Source organism: Oryx dammah, unplaced genomic scaffold, assembly GCF_014754425.2.
Source record: "Oryx dammah isolate SB20612 unplaced genomic scaffold, SCBI_Odam_1.1 HiC_scaffold_29, whole genome shotgun sequence".
Lineage (NCBI taxonomy): Eukaryota > Metazoa > Chordata > Mammalia > Artiodactyla > Bovidae > Oryx > Oryx dammah.
In genome coordinates this window covers 88,143,743-88,167,032 of record NW_024070213.1, presented here as the reverse complement: position 1 = coordinate 88,167,032, position 23,290 = coordinate 88,143,743, and the positions used below count along the sequence as shown (strand labels likewise).

At 36.0% G+C, this 23,290-nt stretch overlaps 1 protein-coding gene across 9 annotated transcripts in view; it reads right to left on the bottom strand.

The window, feature by feature from the left end:
• Window positions 1-322: 322 nt before the first annotated feature.
• The window catches only part of ATF1 (activating transcription factor 1), a 62,851-nt gene continuing 39,883 nt past the window's right edge, over window positions 323-23,290 (bottom strand). For 5 of the 9 annotated variants that reach the window (XM_040234109.1, XM_040234106.1, XM_040234101.1 and 2 more), the window contains exons 3-7: window positions 18,555-18,655; window positions 10,396-10,526; window positions 7,108-7,290; window positions 6,861-7,020; window positions 323-2,033 (exon numbers count right to left, since the gene is read on the bottom strand). In XM_040234109.1, coding sequence (XP_040090043.1) covers window positions 1,889-2,033; window positions 6,861-7,020; window positions 7,108-7,290; window positions 10,396-10,526; window positions 18,555-18,655 — 720 coding nt within the window. In that variant the 3' untranslated portion in view covers window positions 323-1,888. Of the gene's footprint in view, window positions 2,034-4,103; window positions 4,226-6,860; window positions 7,021-7,107; window positions 7,291-10,395; window positions 10,527-18,554; window positions 18,656-21,111; window positions 21,232-23,290 lie in introns of all 9 variants that reach the window. The other 4 variants (XM_040234103.1, XM_040234102.1, XM_040234104.1 and 1 more) reach the window with 2 other exon arrangements.

Here is a 23,290-nt window from a genome sequence, read left to right as displayed (position 1 = left end):
CACCCAATAAACTAACTTTTCAAACACTCTTGATATAACCCACTGACCCCATACCCCTAATATTATGTAGCCTGATGGGCCACTATTTTGAGACTCAGGCTTTAGGATAGTGACTGACAGAAGTAATTCCACTGGTGTTCAGACTTTTCTTTCTTTTCACAAACTGCTGACAAATCAACAAAAAAGTCCCATTTTAAAAGATCAACAAAAAGTCCCATTCTAAAAGACCCTGACCCTGTCAATGAAAAATTTTATTAAAATTAATGGATTTATCAATTAAAATTTCTACATGACAGGCCCCTAACCATGTCCTAAACACTTGTAGAACAAAACATTTAGCTATCTTTATTATAATTGGTTCTGACTGAAGCCAAACATATAAACATATCCCCTTAAAATAGGTTGTGCAGCCCAGATTTGTAAATTTATCCTCATTTCAAAACTAGGAATGCACTATAGTTAGTATAATTAACAAAATGGTTATCATGAAGCTTGTCATTCATATATCAAGCAATATATTTTATATTCAGCAAACTTAATTTTATCAAATGTCCTTTAATTTCATACACAACAATATGATACATATTGTACTAAGAAGCGCACAATAGTTTTGCAGTACAATTTCAAAGTGTATACAAATTGGAATACAGAGGTTGAACACTGGTGTGCTGACAGCATTTTTGAACTCTGGATAAACTGCATACAAAACTCACAATTCAAATATTAGCCAATCTGGAAACTTTACTTCCCATAATATAAAAATGATACTTTGAGATGCAAAATATTTTTTACTAACAAACTATATAAACATTTAAAATAATCATTAAAAACTTAACTTTAGAATTTATAAAGATTAGCTATAAAAATATATTGGCAGTCACTTTTCTTATAAATGTACCATTCACTACAATACAAAATAGTCTCTAACATAAAATTGCCTTAGTAACTGTATTTAGAATCCGATAAACCTTACATTAAACTGATTATAAAATCCTCTTGGAAAACTTTGGTATGCATCTTCAGAAGGTTTTTAAAATACTCTATCTTAAGGGCCTGTAAACATTCCATTCTATTAAAGCACAACAGAATAAGTAATGTATATTCAACTGCATACAGAATATAGAATCAAAAAACAATTTATTAAATATTTGTAGAAAATCACCATTCCCAGAGTAACCAAAAAATTATTTAAAAGTATCAAACTTTTAAACAATTCTTTTCCATTCTGATAAAAAATGTTACAAAATCACCATACTCCATTCATGTACCTTAGATGTCTTTTAGGACAAGGCCTCAAAAATTGTTAACCTAGTCTCAAAACCCCTCCTGAGTCCAATGAACAGACTTTTAAAAACCTATTTGAGACCTGACAACAGAACAAGTATATATAATCAAGATACATAATTTATATATTTAGTTATGTATTAGCTTTTCTTTTCTATTTGCAATGTAGAATTTATTGGCAGAAACAGAACACACACACACAATTGAAGAAAGGTAAATTTTAGGAAACAGAAATGCAAACCTGTAAGGGTAAACTGATTTATTGTTAAAGATCTGATTTACCAAATTTCATCTTACCTACCATTTTTGGAATATTGGCAACTATTGTTATTTAGAAAATTCGAATTGGTGAAAGTTCATTTCAAATGTTTCTTGAGTATGTTTAATTTTTACAGAGCTTCCAGTTGTGCCAGTAACTTCCTTGAGGTCTTTTTCCACTTTATCCTGTCACCAGATCTCTCGTGTAAGGTATTTCTCTTTGAGATGTAAAAACCTAAATAAAAAGCTTCATTTTTGACCTTTCAATTCATAAAACTCCACTAAAAAGAAAAGAAATCCATCTAATTTTTAGGCAAGTCCACAAAAATATTTTCTTTCTTAAGAATCAAACACTTTTATTAGAATAAAGATCCTTCAAAGTTTTTAACTCTTCTATTAGAGTTTTGTTTTGATTTTCCAGAACTGCGACTCGATTTTCCAGGCATTTCACGTATTCTTTCTTCTTTCTGCGACATTCTCGAGCAGCTTCTCTAAATATAAGCATTAAAAACCAATGTTAGAAAAACGTTCAAATTCTTTAAATGGTAAATGTGTGCTGTGTGTCCGCCAAGTTGCTTCAGTAGTGTCTGACTCTGCGACTCTCTGAAATGTAGCCCGCCAGGCTCCTCTGTCCATGGAATTTTCCAGGCAAGAGTACTGGAGTGGATTGCCATTCCCTTCTCCATGGGATCTTCCTGACCCAGGGATTGAACCGGCATGTATTATGTCTATTATGTCTAACCTACGTTGGTAGGCAGCTTCTTTACCACTTGCACCACCTGGGAAGCCCAGGTGAAAAAAGTTAGAAAAAAGTTCACATTTTTTAAATGGTAAATGCACTTAAGTAATTTTCCCTGGTCATCCTTTTTTTCCCCTCATTAAAACAAAATTAGGGTATCATCTATATACAGTGTAACACAATGATCTTAAGTGCAGAATTCGATTTGCTATGGCAAATGCATGCATATACCTATATAACCCAAACATCATCCATCAAGTCAGACATTTTTATTGCCCCAGAAGTCCCCTCATGCCCATTCTCCCCAAGCACCTACTGTTTCGATTTTTTTTAATCACCAGAGATGAAGTTTTTCCTATTCTATAACAGACCTTCCTTCAGACAACAGTCATACAGAATGTACTCTTGTGTCTAGTCTCCATACTCCACTGTATGGATATAATTACAATTTGTTGATCCATTATGTTGAGCCATTTGCTAGTTTTAGCTGCTACACATATCCTTCTCTGTGCCAGTCTCTGAGAACATATGTCCCATTTCTCTTGGATAAACACCAAGAAGTGAAATGTATGGGTCCTCTGGTTAACTTTGGACATATAAATCCTCTAAACTTCCATTTTTAATTATAAACAATGCTTTGATACTCAGTTTTGTACATGTCCTGTTAGAATATTTCTGTGGATTTTCACTGAAGTTTTATATACATATACAACAAGTAAAAAAGTATTTTGAATTTTTTTTTGAACTAAAATTGAAGATATTCTCTGCAACTTGCTTTTTTTGACACATACTATTTTAATGATGCATCTATATTGGTACACAGTTCTTTGTCATGCAGACATTTCATTGTTAATTTTCACTTCCCTAACTACTAGTGAAATGGAACATCTTCAAAAGTTTAAGTTTCCTCTGGATCTGCTCTTATTTATTTGACTGTTCATTCATACTTTTTGCCTATCTTACATTTAGAAATTACTAGAAAGACACACAACCTAAGAACTCTCAATGAATTATACATACTAACCTGTTATCTGTTTTTATATTATTTTCTAATCTACTTGATTTCTGATGTTATTTCTTATATGATAAATTTTCTTTTTTAGTCTTTTTTTGGCTTAGATTAAAACTGCCATGCACTATATATTCCTAAACTTTATTTTCAAGATTTTATTGCTTAATTTTCAGAGTTTTTTTTTAATCTATCTATAATTACTTCTGTATGTGGTATAAAATAGGAGTCCAATTTAATTTTCTTCTGGATGTGGAGTTGTGTATCATTTCAAAAACATATTCAACTTTTTTTTAGTTGGGTTGTATTTATTAATTCAGATGATCTTTATATTTTTTCAAAGAAATCTTTTTTGGGGGGGGCAGATATGTTGCAAATATCTTCTATAGGTTTGAAGCTGATATTTTCAGTCACTTTCTTTTAATGAAAAGTTATTGATTTTAATGAAGATTCATCCATCTTTCATGTTAAATTTTTTATGTGTGTGTTATTTTAAGGAATCTTGCCTATACTTGAAACTGTGGGATTATGTATTTTCAACCTAAAAGTTTTTAAAATTTCACCTTTCACGTACTCTTTAATTCATCTGGTATGGTGTGAGGAAGAAATTTGAAATTTTCTCACATAAAATAACTATCCTAGCATCATTTATTGGAGTTCCTCCTTCCCCCAGTAATCTGCCCTACCAAGGTTTCATGTATTCACAGATGTGTTTCTGAGCTCTCTATTTCACTAGTGATTTTGTTTACCTCAATGCCAGTATTACATTATTTTAATTACCACGGTTTAAACAAGATTTGATTATCTCCTCACCTTATTCTTGTCTGGAATATTTTGGCTGCTCTTGACCCTTTTTACTCTTCTATAAATTTTAGTATCAACTTGTCAAGTTCTTCAAACAACCTGTTTGGGTTTTGATTGGAACTGCATTGAATCTATGGATCAATTGGGGGGAAAAAATAGTCATCTTTATAATACTGAGTTTCCATATCTGTGGACATAGTATATTTCTCCATTTATTTATTAGATCTTCTTTAATGTCTCTAAAAAACAGTATTTTCCATAAATGTCCTGGACATCTTTTGTTAGATTTATTCTCATATATTTCATTTTTTGATAATACAAGTATCTTTTAAGTAACTATTTACCAAACTCTTTATTGCTGATGTGAAGAAAACAGCTGATCTTTGAAACTGATTTTATATCTAGTAACCTTATAAATTCATTACTTACAGTAATCTTTCTCGAAATCCATTTTGTTTTTTTTAAAATCAGGCAATCATACAAAAAATAGTAACAGCTTTTATTTTCTTCATTTAAATCCCCTCTTTTTTCCTGATTTACTAAACTGGCAAGGATTTCTAGTACAGTGTTGAAGAGACCTGGTTCTTTTTCATTTCTAAAGAGTTTGCAGATTACTCTCCTGGATATTCTAAGCAAATGAATATATCTTTGTTAAAATTAAAATAGCAGTTTTACTTTTCTTCTCCAATTTTTATCATTTTTATACTCTTGATCTTTGATGATTTTCAATGACATCCTTTTCTAAATATGAAAAACATGCTTCTTTCTGTCTCTCTTATTAGATAACTGAAGACTTCACAACACTCATTCTGTTGTCTGCTCTTTCTGCTGGCTCTTGCTTCTAGAAGGCTGTGTGGTATTCCTCAAGACTCTGGACCCTAAAACCCGGACCCATGAATTTAAATCCTATGTCTTATCACTTACTGGGCAGCGTAACCATGGTCAAGTAACTAGACTTCTCTAGGCCTCAGTTTCCTCAAGAAAATGGAAATAATTTTTTGTGAAAATGGTCTAAGGGCTTGGCATATATAATGGAGGCCTAATTCTTTGGGTATTCTGATTTTTCAACTTATATTTATTAGAACTCAATGTGTAGGAATTCTTTAGAGCCTGTGTTGAGGTTGCTTTCTCCAAGCAACTGGGGGCCCTATGAGCCCTCACCCAGTATATACCTATTTTTTGGACTGCACTGGATCTTTGCTGCTGTGCCAGGGGCTACTCTCTAGTTGTGGTGTGTGGGCTTCTCATCTGGTGGTTTCTCTTGTTGCAGAAGACAGCTATAGGGCGCACAGGCGCAGTAGTTGTGGCACACAGGCTTAGTTGCCCTGTGGCATATGGATCTTAGTTCCTGGACCAGGGACTGAATCAATGTCCCCTGCAGTGGCAGGCAGATTCTTAGCCACCAGACTATCAGGGAACTCTTGATACCCATTTTTAAGTTACAATTCTCAGCTTATTGGTGTAGATCTTCTTGAGTCTTGACCTCAAGGAAGAAAATCTTTGATACAGTTCTCTAAGCTGGAGTCCCTACACTCTGTCCCTGGTCCCCTCTGCATACAAAAGCTATGCCAATTAATTACAAAGATCTGAACTTATCCCCAGGAATATACAGCAGCTGCTTCAGTGCTTATTAACATCATGGTCCTATGCTTCCGGTTCATTTCTAACCTCAATAGATCTCTTTCTGCATGCTCATCCAATCATGTAAAGAAAATGGTTTTTATATTTCATCAAGCTTTTAAAAATATTATGCAGCTGAAGTTACACTGTCAGAAAGAGAAGTCTCACTCCAGTAATTTTTAACAAGTCTTCTGGGTTTCCTAGGTACACAATCATATCATCAGCAAAGAAATAGGATTCTTTTCTAATATTTACATGACTTATTTCATTTACTTGTCTTACTGTATTTGTTGGAACCTCCAAAACAACAGATGGTCTCTGCCTTGTTTCCAAGTTTATTTACAGTGATAATTGCTCCCTCTTATTTTTAGTAAAACATTTTATCTTGAAGTAACTAAGTGTATCCATCTGGCCCTTTATGGTAATTTTTATTCCTCTAGAAAAGTATCCTTTTACTCTGATTTTCTAACTTACTTGAGAGGACCTGAAAATAGAACTTTCTATAATTTTAAAACTTTGTTGTAATCTGTAGCTATTTGCCCTTTTTTGTTTCTAATATAGTTTATTGGTAGCTTTTTTCTTCTCCCTTGAACACACTGCAAAAAGCTATCCATTAAGATTCTTTTCCTCAAAGAATTAGTTTTATTACCAGATGTACATGAGATGCAAACAGCATTGTTTAAAATACATATTAAATGAAAGGTAATGTTTCTAGAGGTTAAATGACTACTACATTTTCATGATCAAAATTCATTTTTAAGAACAATTCTGTATCCATAAGTATACTAGGTATTATGCCAGAAACCTAGTAATTCTTCCCTATTCTTACTCTAGTCAACAAACAGCAAGCAGAAAATTATTATTTTCACTTAACTTTGTCAACCCAACAAGAACAATACTGTTTAAAAAGTTTTGCTTTGAAGAGTGCTATTTGAAGAACACAACAGAAATGGAAGAACTCTAGGTCATATATTAATAAGAGACTGTGCAAAGGGACTCACTGATCTGCTAGAAACATACAAGATAAACAATTAAAATAAAACTGATATAAACTCTTCTCATTTCTAACATATAATCTCAGTTAAAATCTTTCTGAGATTTATAAAAACGTATCACCCATTCTGATAGTATAATTTTACTACTTACCTGTTTTTCATCAACCTTATTTCTCTTTTCAGTTGGGGGTCATCTGTCTTAGATGTCTGAGATGTAAGGGTCACGGGAGATGTCATCACCACGGTTTGTGGTAGTGAAGTAGCTGAAGGTGTGGTACGGATCTGATATGTCTGCATATCTCCTGACGCAGCTGTGTGGTCCAAAGAATAAGTTAAAATTCATAAGTGTCTTTGAAGGTACTCTGGAATGCTTTCCATAGATACTTAAGCATACTTACTTTGTACAACAACCTGGTTGCTGGGCACAAGTATTTGTTGTCCATCAGAAGTCTGTGCATACTGGAGAATTGTTGTACCTTGTTGAGTACTGCCTGAATTTGTCATGGTTAATGTCTGAAGGCCCTGTACTCCATCTGTGCCTGGACTGGCCAGCTGTAAGGCTCCATTTGGGGCAATGGCAACTTTAACCAAAGAGAAAACATAGCTAATGTAAGGCTATACAACACACTTATTACAAAGGAGGTTTAAATGCAATTTCACTTGATGACTATTGGTTACTTTGGGTGAGCTACATGTAAAAGAAGTAAAATTTGGCATTTCTTGATAAAATTTTGTATTTCAAATAAACATTTGCACTAATCTTAAATTTAGTTTTAAAGTATACAATAACTGATCGGTCATTTGGGGCTCTATGGAGCACTACATGCTAACTGTTAATGTTGTCACAGCAGTTCTGGGGCATGATAAAGGGATATCACTGACAAGTAACTTTTAAAGCAAAAATAAGTAGAAGGAAAGAGTAACATAGTCTGTAGTTTTTATTTAAAAGCATTAGAGAGATTTTATCTTAAAATTTTTTGAATAGGTAAGTGTGCCTATGGAAAAAAATTCAGAAAGGATAAAAAAGGTTACATAATGAAAAAATAAATCTTCACAGGCTTTCTCAGCTCCACTCTCCAGTGACACTGTTTCTAGTTATCTTTAGCCTTTCCCTATTGCCACACCACAAATATTCCCATATAATTTATAAAATGACTTCAGAAGAAAAGACATTAAAGTTTTTTAGATGTAGATTTGTTTTAAATTTACAGTAGCAATTACTTTCAATCTCTTTCCCTGTAACAGACACACATACATACATAAATATATATAAAAAGGAAAAGTCCGGCCTTCCCTGGTGGTCCAGTGGTTAAGAATCTGCCTTGCAAGGCAGGGGACACTGGTTTGATCCCTGGTCTGGGAAGATCCCACAAGCTACAGGGCAACTGCGCCAGCCTGTGCCAGAGCCCATGCTCCACAGGAAGAGAAGCTGCCACAAATGAGAAGACTCTACACTACAGCCAGAGGGTAGCCCCTGCTTTCCACGCTAGAGAAAGACTGCACGCAGCAGTGAGACCCAGTGCGGCCAATAAATAAAAAAAATATTTCAAGTAAAAGGCCCATTATCCCTCTTTATTCCACTTGCCATTTCCCACCACCCTCTTGAGATAACCATTATTTTGGTGCATATCCTTCCTGGTATCTCCCTATGCTCAACTGATACACAGTATCAAAATATAGGGACTTCCCTGATGGTCCAGTGGTTAAAAATTGCCTTGCAATGCAGGGGACAGAGGTACCCTGTATTCGTTCATCCCTTGTTGGGGACCTAGGATCCTACATGTTGCAGAACAACCAGGCCTGTGTGCTGCAACTACTGAGCCCACGGGCCACAACTAGGGAGTCCGTGTACCACAACTAAGACCCAATGCATTTATCTATTCACACACATTACCGATAGATACACATCTTCTGAGGTATATGCAAATGTATACATTAACACAGAATTGTTTTCCTTTTTGCAACATATCTTCCTGTACTTGATTGACATGTGTATTTACCTGGTTGAATTTACTCTCAATCTGTACTATTCAGTATAGTGGCCATGGGCCACATATGGCTATTTAAATTAATTAAAATAAAAAATGCAGTTTCTCAGTCTCACCAGGTACTCAGTAGTCACACACAGCTTAGGAGCTACTGTACTGAACAATGCAGATAGAGAACATCTGCATCAGCAAGGAAGTTCTGCTGCATCGAACTGCCCTTAACACAGCATGTACTGTCCTGTACTTCGACTGTAACATGCGAAATACTGGCCTAAGTTTCTATATAGTTTTCATAATAATAAACAATGTATCATAACTTTTAACTTGCTAATATGCTGTCTTAAATATTTTTGGAAATAATAATACATGTATGATTTTAAAAAATTCAGTTTTGTTTAAAATGAAAAGTGAACCTCCCAACTGCTTCTGAGCTGTGCTCCTAAGTTTCCTTCCTTGCAACCACTTTGCCCAGTTTGTGTTCTCAAAAATATTCTATATATATTCTTAAAATTATATGTTCATAACACATTTTACTGAAAGCCTACTATATGCCAGGCCCAATATCCCAAGGTTATAGTTGTGAATAAGACAAAGTTCTCTCCCTCAAGGAGATCATAGATCATAAATCAAATAAGCTAATCTACATATATTCTATAATTAAACAAATTACTTTAAAGCATTTGTATGTAATTATATTGGAAAAGTACCTAAGAAAAAAAACTATTATATTGGAAAAGTACCTAAGAAAAAAAACTAAAGGGTGGAGCAATATATTTTAGCCACAGTGGTCTCTCTGAGGAGGTGACACTTAAGCAGAGCAAGAGTGAGGATGTAAGCCATGTGAGGATCTGGGTCAAGAACGTGCAGGTGGTAGGGATGACACGTCCAAAGATCCTGAGGCAGAAATGAGCTTCATGTGTTTAAGAAACAGCAAGAAAGTTTGTGTGGCCAAATGGCATCAAGTGACAGGAGATGAGATCAGAGTAGGCAAAGCCAGATCCTGAATGTAATGCCTTGTAGGACTTATTCTAAATGTGTCAGAAAGCCACTGGAAGGTTTTGAGCTAAAGTGGTGTAATCTAATAGACATTTTAAATAAACTGCTTTGGTTGCAATATAGAAAACTATCAGATCAAGGATGGGAAGCAAGATAACTAATCGGATACTGCAAGTAGTTCGGATGACAGTATAAACCCAGGTGGTGGAGATGGTGAGAGGTGGTCAGATAGGACAGCTGTTTTGTGGCAAGAGCCAATTAGACTTAAAGAACAGGGCTTATGAGAGAAGGGAGAGGTTATTTACAAATGGGACAGCACAAATCAATTTCTTGGGGGTGATGGAGTATCTTGATTGTGGTAGTGCTTAGGCAACTCCATGCATCTGTCAAAACTCACAGACTTACCCCCAAAATAAGTATGTAAGCTATGTATCACTAGCAAGCTGTGTGACTTTAGGGATATAAATTGTCTAACTCTCTAACCTCAGTTCCCTCATAAATTGGTAACTGCCCACCTTACAAAATTGTTGTAGGGAATAAATGAGATAATGCTAAAAAAGAACTCTGCATTATTTCTGGCTCAAAATGCTACTTATTATCCTTTAATACTCATCACTATCAAAGTATGACAGTCTATGCCAGCTTCTTCACAGGAAGGTTCTGATCTGTGTCTGCCAGGTGGGAAGTTACTCCTGTACGTACTGTACTGGCCGGTGCTAGTCTGATAGATGGGAGTTGGAACAGACATAGAAGTGACAGCAGAAACTCCAGGGTTTTCTCCGTCTCCTTTTCTGCCCCGTGTATCTTCGGAAGATAGGTCTTTCAAAATCTTTCTGTGGAAAACAGAACTCTATTATTAATGTTGGTACCAAGGACAACTTTACAAAAAGACATTACTAAACCTCTTTCAATTTCAGGTTAAAAATACAGTGATCTAGTAGACACCTAGAGTTGGACACGACTGAAGCGACTTAGCAGCAGCAGCAGCAGACACCTAAACTGTGGCATCAAAGAATCATTTGTTTAGCACATACTATTTTTTTACCTCAAGCTAGAGATAGTGAAAGACAAGGAAGCCTGGTGTGCTGCAGTTCATGGGGCTGCAAAGAATCAGACATGACTTAGTGACTAAGCAACAAGACTCTGTTTAGCAGGCTGGTTACATTTTAGTTTATGATGACCTGAAAAAAAACAATGAGCAAATACCCATACAGAGTGCATTTTCAACAACAAGGCCCTTGTAGAGGTAGAAAAGGTCTCTTTATAGGAGAGGTGGCTCCATTGTGAGTACAAGGTGCTGTTCATTTTCTAAACAGTGTCAGTTACCTTTATTTAAAAAGATCAAATTGGGGACTTTCCTGGCAGTCCAATGGTCAAGAATCCACACTTCCACTGCAGAGGGCACGGGTTTGATTCCTGGTCTGGGAACTAAGATCCTACCCTACATGCTGCATGGTGCAGCAATCAATCAATAGATTAAATTTATTTTTTCAACCTTCAACTCTATAATGGAAGAGAAATCCATAGTTCTCAGAAAGAAACAAGGAGATTAAAAATACTACTCTAAGACTGGTGGTTGCCAAGGTGGAAGGGGATGAACTGAGAGTCTGGGGTTAGTGAATGCAAACTGGTAACATATAGAATGGATAAACAATATTCTACTGTATAACATAGGGCACTATAGTCAATATCTGGTGATAAACCATATGTAAAAGAATGTGTGTATAAATTAGGGGGATGGAGTCCATTTTCCTAACTTTGATGGAAAGTATAAAAAAAACTACTATAAAAACACAGAGTATCTGTGATAAATAAAATTCATTATTTTAGCAAGAAGTATACTTGACTCCACAAAAATAAGGCAAAAATAAGGGGATGGAAAAAGATGCCTTGCTGAAAAGAAAGGTCTTCCAAAACACAGCTGGGGATGGAAGGAGCATTGAAAGAAAAAAGAAATTTTTACTCAAGAATTCCACGTTTGTTGGAGAAAAATTAGAAAATCTTAACTACTTGTGCAAAAACAATAACAAAAAAGAATCACAAAGAAAAAAAAGAAAATAACCCTTAGCATTAAAAGAGATCTTTCATGTTACCTATGCTAAACTTCCAGCCCATTCAGGAATTCTCTAACATTACTAACAGCTTCTATTTACAGGAATAAGGCATCCACAATTTCAAAAAGCAAAATATTCAATTATTGGATGGTTAGAGCTCATCCTTGTTTAGATTCAAAGCTAATTCCACCCACTGAAACTAGAGAAAGTTAAACTTTATACCCTAATCCTATATCCATGCCCTAGCTTTGCAATATCTGACAACTGCTTCAGGTTTTCTTCGTCGGTGGCCAGATAATTTCAGAGCCTTCAGATGTTCTCTTATCCCATGTTGAAGATCCTTTCCCAGCTTGGTCCCCTTAACCTGGACAGTCTTCCCACCAAGAACTACAAGTATAGAGTATACTAACAGAAGTTCCACAGTGGAGAACAAAGGACGTGGCGGTCCTACGAACTCTGTGTTACCCATCTGTAGAACCGCCACTGTGCTTCCCAAACCTGCTATGTACCAGAATCATCTGGAGAGGCTTACTGAATCTAGCCTCCCAAATGGCACCTTTAATGATGTGAGTGAGCTGGTCAGGACAGAGCTTGAGAATACATTTAACAAACTGCCTGCAAGGTCCTAAGCAGCCAGCCTTGCATGAAATGGTGGAATGCTGTGCCCGTTTCTTTTTCAATTGTAAGTTACGAAATATTCTGAGCACAGAAAGTACAGAAGGGCTTCCCTGGTGGCTCAGTGGTAAAGAATCTGCCGCCCAATGCAGGAGCCACTGGTTCAATCCCTGGTTCCCTGAAGATCCCACACGCTGTGCAGCCATGAAGTCTGTGTGCCACAACTGCTAAGCCTGTGCTCTAGAGCCAGAGAACTACAACTCCGGAGCACATGCGCCCTAGAGCCCGTGCTCAGCAACGAGAGAAGCCACCACCACGAGAAGCCTGCACACCACAACTAGAGAGTAGCTCAAGAGCAGCTTACCTCAACGTGAGAGAAGCTGCGCAAGACCCAGCTCAGCAAAAAAGAAGGACAGAAAGCAAAACACCTATGCACCATATACCAGGAATCAACTGCTTGCCATTGTGCCATGTTTGCTTCAGATATCTCATTTTAACAGGAATTAGGTTATATATACACCAAAATGTCACCACCAATTCCTTTCCCTTTTTCCCTCTCAATGAGTGCCATTATCTAAATTGTTATTTATCATTCCCACATATATTACTTTATTTTACTATATTTTGAGATACCATTTGCCATTGTCTTACATTCTTCCTCATCCTCCTTATTCAACCCTGGAGAATCTTAAAGAGCCATCTTTCGGACTTCTCCATCTACATTCTTTTCAATGAGCTCATCTGTCCCAAAGGCTTGAATACCTTGGGTACACTGATGACCCCTCAAAATGGTATTTTCTCAACTTTTCTCCTGAACTCGAAACTCACATATCCAATTGTGTATTGAATGCTTCTATTCAACAGGCACCTCAAACTTAATAGCTCCAAATCTAGTATCAGATATCCTTCTACCCCTGGCAGTCTTACTCATGTCAGTAAATATCAACTCTACTTTTCAAAAATTTTGGAGTTGTCCTCTTTCTCACAACCTTTATCCAATTCATAAACAAATCTCATTGTTTCTATCTTGAAAATATATTCAGAATCTTAGCCATCCTCATCACCGCCACTGTGATTCCCCAAGTTCATACCACCAGCTCCTCCTGACGGAACAACAGCCTCTAGCAGGTCCTCCTTGCTACAGTCTGCTCTCCACACAACAACCAGTCATCTTTTTAAAATGTCAGTTAGATCAAATCACTCGTGTGCAACAGTTCCCTATCAGAATAAATGACATGGTTGACAAGGTTTGTCCCTGTGACTTCTCCAACCACACCATCCAGCCATCTTGCTACAAGATTATCAGTTTTACTGATTCCACACCCCCCTACCCCGGCAAAGAACCACCTTTCAGTTATCTCTATTCGTTTTCTCTTTAAGTTCACAGATTTCTGCTCTCCGGCACTCCCACTTGCACCACTTGTCTTGCAGGATGTTAGTTCCCCAACCAGGAATTAACCCTCCAGCAGTGGAAGCATGGAGCCCTAAGCAACAGACTGCCAGCGAATTCCCTGATTTCTGCTCTTAATCTCTATTATTTTTTTTCTCCTGCTTGTTTTAAGCTTGTTTCTCCCCTAGTTTCTTAAAGTGGAAGCTGAGACTGTTGATTTGAGACCTTCCTTCCTATATAGTGTTTAATAAGGTAAATTTCCCTCTATTTCCTACTGATTTGTTATTTCCTACAGAGTTTGGTATTTTGTACTTTTAATCTTTCATTAAGTTCAATGTTTTCTAATTTCCCTTAAGATTTTCTGTTTGGTTATTTCTCTGTGTGTTAATTTCTGTATGGAGATTTTCTGTTACCTTTCCTTTATTGGCTTCTAGTCTAATTCAAGTATGAGTAAAGAACTTTGTGTAATTTCAGGTTTTCTAAATTTGTTAAGGTTTGTTATGATCCAGGACGTGGTCTTTCTTGGTGGATATTCTTTGTGCATGTAGGTGAAGTGTTCTAACAATGCCAACTAGATCCAACTGGTTGATGGTATTGTTCAGTTCTATGATCTTGCTTATTTTCTACTGTAACTTCTGTTGGATACTAAGATAGATGTACACAAATTTTCAACTGTAACTGTGGATTTATTTTGCTTTTCAGTTCTGTAAGTTTTTGATACATGTATTCTGAAGCTGTGTTGTTAAGTGCATACATATTTAGGGTTGTTATATCTTCTTGGTGAACTGATTTTCTCTTTATCTCTGATAAATTTTTTTTGCTCTCAAGTCCATTTTGTATGATACTAATACACCCACTTTACTTCTATTTTCATTATGTTATTTCTCTTGGTTATATGTATAGCAATAGTAGTAGTGGTTTATAACATAAATATGTTCAGTATTTTGAAGAACTGCCAGATTGTTTCCACAGCCACTGTCCCCCTTACCAACATTTGTTATGTTTTGTTTGGGATTTTTTTAAAGCATCCTAGTAGGTCTGAAGTGGTATCTCATTATTTTGATTTGCATTTACCTAATGACAAATCATGCTGAACAATTTTTTACATGCTGATTGGCCATTTGTGTTTCTTCTTTGAATATTCTAGTCTTTTCTTCATTTTTTACCTGGGTTATTTGTCTTAACAATATTCAGTCTTCCAGTTGATGAACATGTAATGTCTTCTCAGCTAAGATTTTTAAAAATTCCTCTCAATGAAGTTTTGTAGTTTTCAATATGCAAGTATTAATATTTTATACATCTGTTAAATTTACTTGACTGGTCAAAAAGTTCATTTAGGCTTTTCCATATGAGAAAACCCAAACAAACTTTTTGGCTGACCTGATATATAACTTGGATTTATAAATTTAATTTCAAGTACTTTATATAGTTTATGTTGTTATGAGTAGGACTGTTTTCTTAATTTCATTTCTGGATTGTTTATTGCTAGTGTAGAGAAATACAGTTCATTTTGTATCCTGAAACCCTGCTGAACTTGTTTATTATTTCTACTTTAGTGGATCCTTTGGGATTTTCTATATATGAAATCACTGTCATCTGCAAACTTTTATTTCTTCCTTTCCAGTAAGCTTTTTATTTAATTTTCTTAACTGCCTGAGAGTAGAAGTAGTGAGACATTCACAGCCTTGTCTTGTGCCTGCTCTTAGGAGAAAATTTCAATCTTTCTCCATTAACTATGTCAGCTACGGGCTTTTGTAGATACTCATCATCAAGCTGAGGAAGTTCCCATCTATTTGTCTGATGAGAATTTTTATCATTAAAGGGCACTGTGTGTGTGCTTGGTCATTCAGTTGTGTGTGACTCTTTGGACTGCAGCCTGCCAGGCTCTTCTCTCCCTGGGATTCTCCAGGCAAGAACACTAGAGTGGGTTGTCATTCCCTCCCCCAGGAAATCTTCCCGACCCGAGGATCGAACCTGTGTCTCTTGCATCTCCTGAATTGGCAGGCAGATTCCTTAGTGCTAAGTCATCGGGGAAGCCCTTTAACCCTGATTTCATCAAATGCTTTTTGTGTCTGCTGAGATGACTATAAGTTTTCCGGTTTTATCCTACAAATATGATTTATTACATTAATTGACTTTCAGATGTTAAACAAATTTTCCAGTCCTGGGATAAATCCTACTCAATTATGGTGTATAATACCTTCTATCTGTTAACCTATTTGACTTACTAATATTTTGTTGAGGATTTTTGTGTTTGTATTCACAGGAACACGGGTATACAGTTTTACCATCTCTTTTAACTAGTGAGTTTCAGTCACCTGCTCTTTTTTTTGGCCACACCTCAGGGCATGTGGAACCTCCCTGCTCAGGGATGGGACCCATGCCTGCTGCAGTGGAAGCGCAGTCTTTCTAACACTGATTTTTATTATAGAGTGTAGTTGCTTTACAGTGTTGTATTAGCTTCCACTGTACAGCAAAGTGAACCAGTTATACATACACATATATCCCCCCTCTTTTTAGATGCCCTTCCCATTTAGGTCACCGCAGAGCATTAAGCTGAGTCCCCTGTGCTCTACAGCAGGTTCTCATTAGTGTATCTGTTTTATACATAATAGTGTGTATATGTCAATCCCAGTCTCCCAATTCATCCCACCCACCCACCTTGGTATCTGTTAATTTTTTCTCTACATCTGTGTCACTATTTCTGCTTTGCAAATAAGTTCACCTGTACCATTTTCCTAGATTCCAAATATAAACAATATTATACAGTATCTGTTTTTCTCTTTCCGACTTACCTCACTCTGTATGACAGTCTCTAGGTCTATCTATGTCTCTGCAAATGGCACTACTTTGTTCCTTTTATGGCTGAGTAATATTCCATTGTGTATGTGGACCACATCTTCTTTTATCCATTCCTCTGCTGATGGATATTTAGGTTGGAAAGTGCAGAGTCTTAACCACTGGCCCACCAGCGAAGTCCCATGCTCTCTTAACCACTGGCCCACCAGCGAATTCCCATGCTCTCTTAATATAATTATTGATACTGGTGGAACTAACATTTTATTATTTGCTTTTTAAAAAAATTCTTCTGCATTCTTTTAAGATTTCTTAAAACTCCATTTTAATTTACCTATTGTGTATTTGACTAAATCTCTTTGTATAGTTTCTTTAGTAGTTGCTCTGGTGTTACAATACAGATGACAAGTCTACTTAGTCAATGTTTTACCACTTGAAGTGAATCTTAGAAACCTTACTATCACATTAAATCCCTACCTTATCCCATGTATTTTGTAAGTTGTCTTATATTTTACCTCTGCATACACTGAAAGCCCCATCAGAGTCATTTTTTTCAACTGTCAAATATATTTCAACTATCAAACTATTCACAGAAGAAGAATCTATTATATTTGCCCAGATCTTGCTATTCCAAGTTTCTTTTGGTCTTAATAACTTAGTAGTTATTTTAGAGCAACTCTGCTGTTAATGATTTCTCTTAGTTTTCTTTTATGTGAGAATACTTAGTTCAACTCCATTTCCCAGGGTTATTTTTACAAGACACAGAATTCTGGATTAACAGTTCTTTTCTTTCAGCACTTTAAAAATGCTATTCATTTCTTCTAGCCTGCAGTTTTGGTGAGAAATCTAGAGTCTTTCACAGCATTCCCTTATAAGTGGTGTGTCATATAAGTGGTTGCTCACAATATGTGTTTATTTCATAGCTATTTAATTATGGTATGTCTGGGCAGGGGTTTCTTTTGTGTTTTATCCTGTTTAAGATTTGCCAAGTTTTTCAAATCTGTAGGTTTCACTGAACTTGGGAACATTTCAGTCATTATTTCCAAAAGTATGTTTTCTGCAACATACTTTTTTTCTGTTCTCTGACTCACATGACACAACGTTAAACCTTTGGGAACTGTCTCTCTAGCCCCTGGGAATTAATTTTTCTGATCTCTATTCTTCAGACTAGATACTCTCCACTGAACTCTTTAAGTTGAGTAACTTATCTCTGTTCTCCTACTGAATCCATCCAGTGAGGTTTTTCTTCAGTTAACTGTATTTCTCAGCTATAGAATTTCTGTTTTGTTCTTTTCATATCTATTTTTTTGCTGAGAGTTTCTATCTTTCCATTCATTTCAAGAGAATCTACCCTTACTTGTTAGTCAGAACATTGCTGAAATAGCTCCTTTAAAGTCCTTATCATATAATTCCAGTATCTTGTTCCTCTAGGAGATGACGGCATTTGCTGATAGCCTTTCCTTACAAGTTAAGATTCTTCCAGGTTCTTTGTATGGCAAGTAATGGACATTTTCAATATTATGATACCTGACTCTTTTAAATCCTGCAGAGAATTTCTGATATTCTTCTTTTAGCAGGCTATCAACCTGGTTGTGTCTAAACCACAAGTTCTGATTGGCCTTCTGTGCGTTGTAGTTCCAACATCAGTTTCAGTTTTCAAAGACTGCAGTGCTATTCAGATTTGACCCCATGTGCACCATGTAGCAGCCAGTTTGGAACTTGAGCTGCAAAGTAGTTCAATTCTTAAAATCTACAGTTCTTTCAAATTACTATTAAAGTTAACTAAAAGTAAACACAGATATCTAATACTTTGCCAGAAGGTAAGTCTAAATTCCTCCTTAGCACAGCAACAGGGGCCCTTCATAACCTGGCTCAAGCCTATCTCTCTTAACACGTGCCTTCTGATACAAACACATGTTCCTTATGGATGTAATCTGCTTTGCATTACACCATTCAAACTCATGTAGTAATATAACACACACAGGATTTGATACATGAGCACTAACCTGTAAGATGGGCGCCGTGCTAGGATCCCGTGGGTTTTCTGTGAGGAGCCTATGCTGTCAGATGAGTCCTGAGACTCCTCACTCTCTGATAAAGATGATACCTGAAAAACAGAACTGGTTTTACTAAGATGAACAAACCTAGTGGGAAAAGAATTAAATTTAATTTTTACTTTCAAAAAAAATGATTTGTCTTCTACCACCCAAATTCATTTGTCATTAAATCTAAGGTCTAAAAGAAAGAAAGAAAAGGGAAAAGGAAAAAGTTTATTTCAGGAGTCTAAACTAAAGGAACATACAACACAGCAGGTTCAGAACTAAGAAGTCTATCCCCCAAATAAAGCAATACTACTGCACTGGAGTTGTAAATACCAGTCTTGAGACTGTTGCACACTACTCAGATTTTTTATCATTAATGCTATCTGATTTGAATTTTGGACATGCTTTGAAATGCTACTAGATATCCAACTAATATCTAGTTAACAGATAATGACATTGAGGAGTCTGCTGAATATACAAACCTGTGTGTCAGGGAAGAGCTCTGGGCTAGACATACATATTGGAAGTCAGCTCTCTAGGACAGTCCTTAAAGCCACAAGACTGAGTGAGCTCAGGAAGGAGAGATAGGACAAAACCCAGGGACATTCTTAGCAGTAAGAGGTTGGAAAGAAGGGGAGCAACCAGCAAATGAGGCCAAGACTAAGCCACCAGTGAGGCAGGAGGAATACCAAATGAGCGCGGTGTCCTTGAAAAACTAGCAAAGACAGAGTATTAAGGAGAAAAGAATGATCAACCATGTCAAATTCTGCTAGCAGGTGAAGTAATATAAGGACCCAGGACAACCATTAGATCTGGCAAAATGGAGGTCACTGGCAAGGGCAGTTACAAACATAAGTAAACTTAAAAATCTGTAACAATTAGCTTTATCTCATTTCATAATTGAATTAGTTAATACATGTAAAGCATTCAGTGCATGGCATAGCACAAGTACACATTAAAATTTAACTACTATTAATAATAAACCTATTGACTGTTTGTGAAAGCCTCCTTGATGAGATATTTAACTTGAGATCTGAAAGGCAAGAGAAGCCAATGCTGGAAATGTTGAGGAGAAAACTTTCAAATAGAGAAAAAAGTAAAACCTATTAAAACTAGTCAGCACAATAACCATATGCAAGTTTTAAGTTATGTCTTACAACTGAGGAAATAAGATTTTTTAAAATGTATTAAATTTCTCAATATTTTTCTGAAGTTACATTGTGATACCTGACTTCTTTTAAAAAAATAAAACAGGCTTCTAGAAAGGACATAATAAATAAATTCTCTACATTACCTACTGAATACAGAAAGCCTTCCCCTAAACTATTTAGACTTAGATCTTAAATTTCCAAAGAAGCTTGTTTTACACTGTATAATCACCTTCAAAAATGAGTTCAAGTATACTTATACTTTTTTATATCTTAAATCTTTATCTTTTGATAAAAAAGAATGGGTCATAATCAGTAATAGTTAATAAATAATCACAGTAACAAACAATACAGTAATAATTAAAGAAGATCAGTCGCTTCTGTTTCCTCCAGCATCACAGATATATCATTTCTAATCTAAATCTTAGCTGTTTTACCTTTTGTCTGCAGATTTACTCCAAAGCCTCCCAGTGAACTCAAGAAAATAATTCCTAGAACTAAGACATTACTTATAACTAAGAGGAAGAACCTCTAATGACAGCACCAGCAAGTAAGAGTAAAATCTTCACATTAAAAACTCAGAAAAACCATGCAGCAATCAACTTTCACAAAGGAAAAAATACATAAAGACGCAGCTCCAGAGCTGACAGTCCTGCCAGATGCTGTATATACTCAAGACGGAAAAAGAGCTACACAGACACTGTATATACTCGAGGAAAAATGAGTTATACAGACACTGTATATGCTCAAGAGGAAAATGAGCTACACAGACACTGTAAATACTCAAGAGGAAAGATGAGTTATACAGCCACTGTATATACTCAAGAGGGAAAATGGGTTACAGATTTTCTTCCAAGATAGCTGCTTCTAAAAATGAGAGATGACCAAAGGCATTCTGAGACCCACAGGAGCCAGAAGATAAAATGGGGAGAAAGAGTAAAAAGCAAAGAACCCAGAATGGCTCTTTCCTTCCTATTGTTGCCAGGTGTAAACAGGTATAAGTAAGAATTTTACAATGAGGGAACTCTCTTTTATATAATCACCATAAAGCATAAAGTAGGTACTTTCTTACTTTGCTAAGACACTCACGGATACCACTAGGATAAAAAGGTCTTTCCCTTCAGAAAATATTTCATTTCCTTAAATTCTGAACAATAACTTCTCCCCAAAATTGCCTTCTGTTTTCACTGGGTAGTCTATACATGAAACTAGAAGTTCTAAAACTTTTCCATTCACTTCATTTTTCTATAGTCCAATCTCTAAGACATCGTTATCTTGGTCTGTAATATTGAAACTACAGCAACTTCAGTTGTCCAAAGACTCCAGGTTCACAAGTCCCCTCTCTCAGCCACTAAGTCTTTTCATTTCTGTACCGTTTGCACGTGTGGTGGGTGAATTACAGAAGACTGAGCTGTCTGGATGACCCCCTGAACCTGTACTTGCTCTCCAGGAAGAGGTACAATTGTCACTGGCGCAGATCCTCTTAATGACATCTAAGAACAAATAAAAATTCAATTAACATAATATAATACCTGTGCATGTAAGATAGCTGAGTTCTTTATACTAGAAAACACATTTTAGAGCTTATTGTATATAACCACATCTATTAATCACACATTAGCTATTTTCTGTGTGCAGGAGATTGCACTAGGAGTATAAAATGAACAGAGCAAGAGTTATAATACAAGCAAAAATATAGAAACCAATCTATTGTGGGAGCAAAGACAGAGTGCTATTTCAGCTGGGTCTTGAAAGATATATAATTTCCTTGATGGTATGTATGGGGAACAGGGTTGGAAGATATTTGGGGTGGTGGAACTGATTGTGTAAAAACTTCATTGTTCTTTAACACATGTCATTCTGAAGAGAGCTGGTTAAAAACAATTAAGAAATCAAGGGTCAAAAAGTGAGAGAGGGGCTTTCCTGGTAGTCCAGTGGTTAAGACTCTGCGCTTCCACTGCAGAGGACACAGGTTCGATCCCTGGTTGGGTAACTAATATCCCACATGATGTGTGGTGTGGCCAAGAAAAAATTTAAAATTTTTTAAAAAATGAGAAATACCAACTTTGGGCAGCATCTTAAAAAAAATTTTTTTTCATGATTAAATTTTTTACTTAAAATATTTTATTTCTGTGGAAAGCAGATGGGGAGTCATGGAAATACCACAATAAAATACTAAACCAAGAAAAGTCCACCCATCATCTTTCAAGACTCAGCTCAGGTTCTACCTCTTCCAAGAAGCTTTCCCAGAAATTTTCAGATCTCTCACCTTCCCCTAGACTATGCTGGTTCTAAGCATTCATCCTGGGCTTAAACACAAAATAAAATACAAGGCTGCTCCTCAAGTCCTGAAAATCACCTTTGTGACTCTTTTCTGTGTATGCAACAGGTCCTCAATAACAATGCCTTATTCACTTTCATTTAAGGTTCTTTATCCTTTCCCAAAGTTGGATTAAATTCGTCTCACTATCCCCTGAATGCCTAGGTCATAAAATATTGTATATAAAAATTCATCCAAATTATCAGAAACGGAGTGTAAAAAAACACCTTTTAAAACTGCATTCTCCCAAAATAAAATACTTAGGAATAAACCTGACCAAGGAGATGAAAGACTTATAGGCTGAAACTATAAAACATTAAGAAAGGAAACATTAGATAATTGAAAGAAATGGAAAGATAGGCCATGCTCTTGGATTGGGAGAGTTAATATTGTTAAAACACAATAATACCCAAAAACAGATTTAATGCAATCCCTCTCAAATTACCACTGATATTTTTCACCAAACTAGAACAAATAATCCTAAAATTCATATGGAACCATAAAAGGCCCAGAACTGCCAAAGCAATCCTGAAGAAAAAGAACAAAACATGAGGTATAATCCTCCCAGACTTCAACAATACTACAAAGCTACAGTAATCAAAACAGCCTGGTACTGGCATAAAAACAGACATATAGATCAATGGCTCAGAAAAGAGAGCCCAAAATTAAACTCACACACCTACAGTCAGTCTTCAACACAGGAAACAACATTGTATGAATATTGTATATTCATACAATGGGAGAAGACAGTCTCTTCAGCAAGCAGTGCTGGGAAAGTTGGACAGCTACAACACACCCTCTCACTATATACAAAAATAATACGACATCATAAAACTCCTAGAAGAGAACACAGACAAAACATTCTCGGACATAAATCGTACTTATGTTTTTTCAGGTCAGTCTCCCAAGGCAACAGAAATAATAACAAAAACAAAGAAAAGGGACCTAATCAAACTTACAAACTTTTACACAGCAAGGAAACCATAAATAAAACAAAAAGACAACCTACAGAATGGGAGGAAATATTAACAAATGATGTGACCAAAAAGGGCTGAATTTTCAAAATTTACAAACAGAGCATACAACTCAACAAACGACCCAATCCCAAAATGGGCAGAAGACCTAAACACACCTTTCTCCAAAGAATCATACAGATGGCCAACAGGCACAGGAAAAGATGCTCAACACTGCTAATTTATTAGAAAAATGCAAATCAAAACTATAGGGAGGGG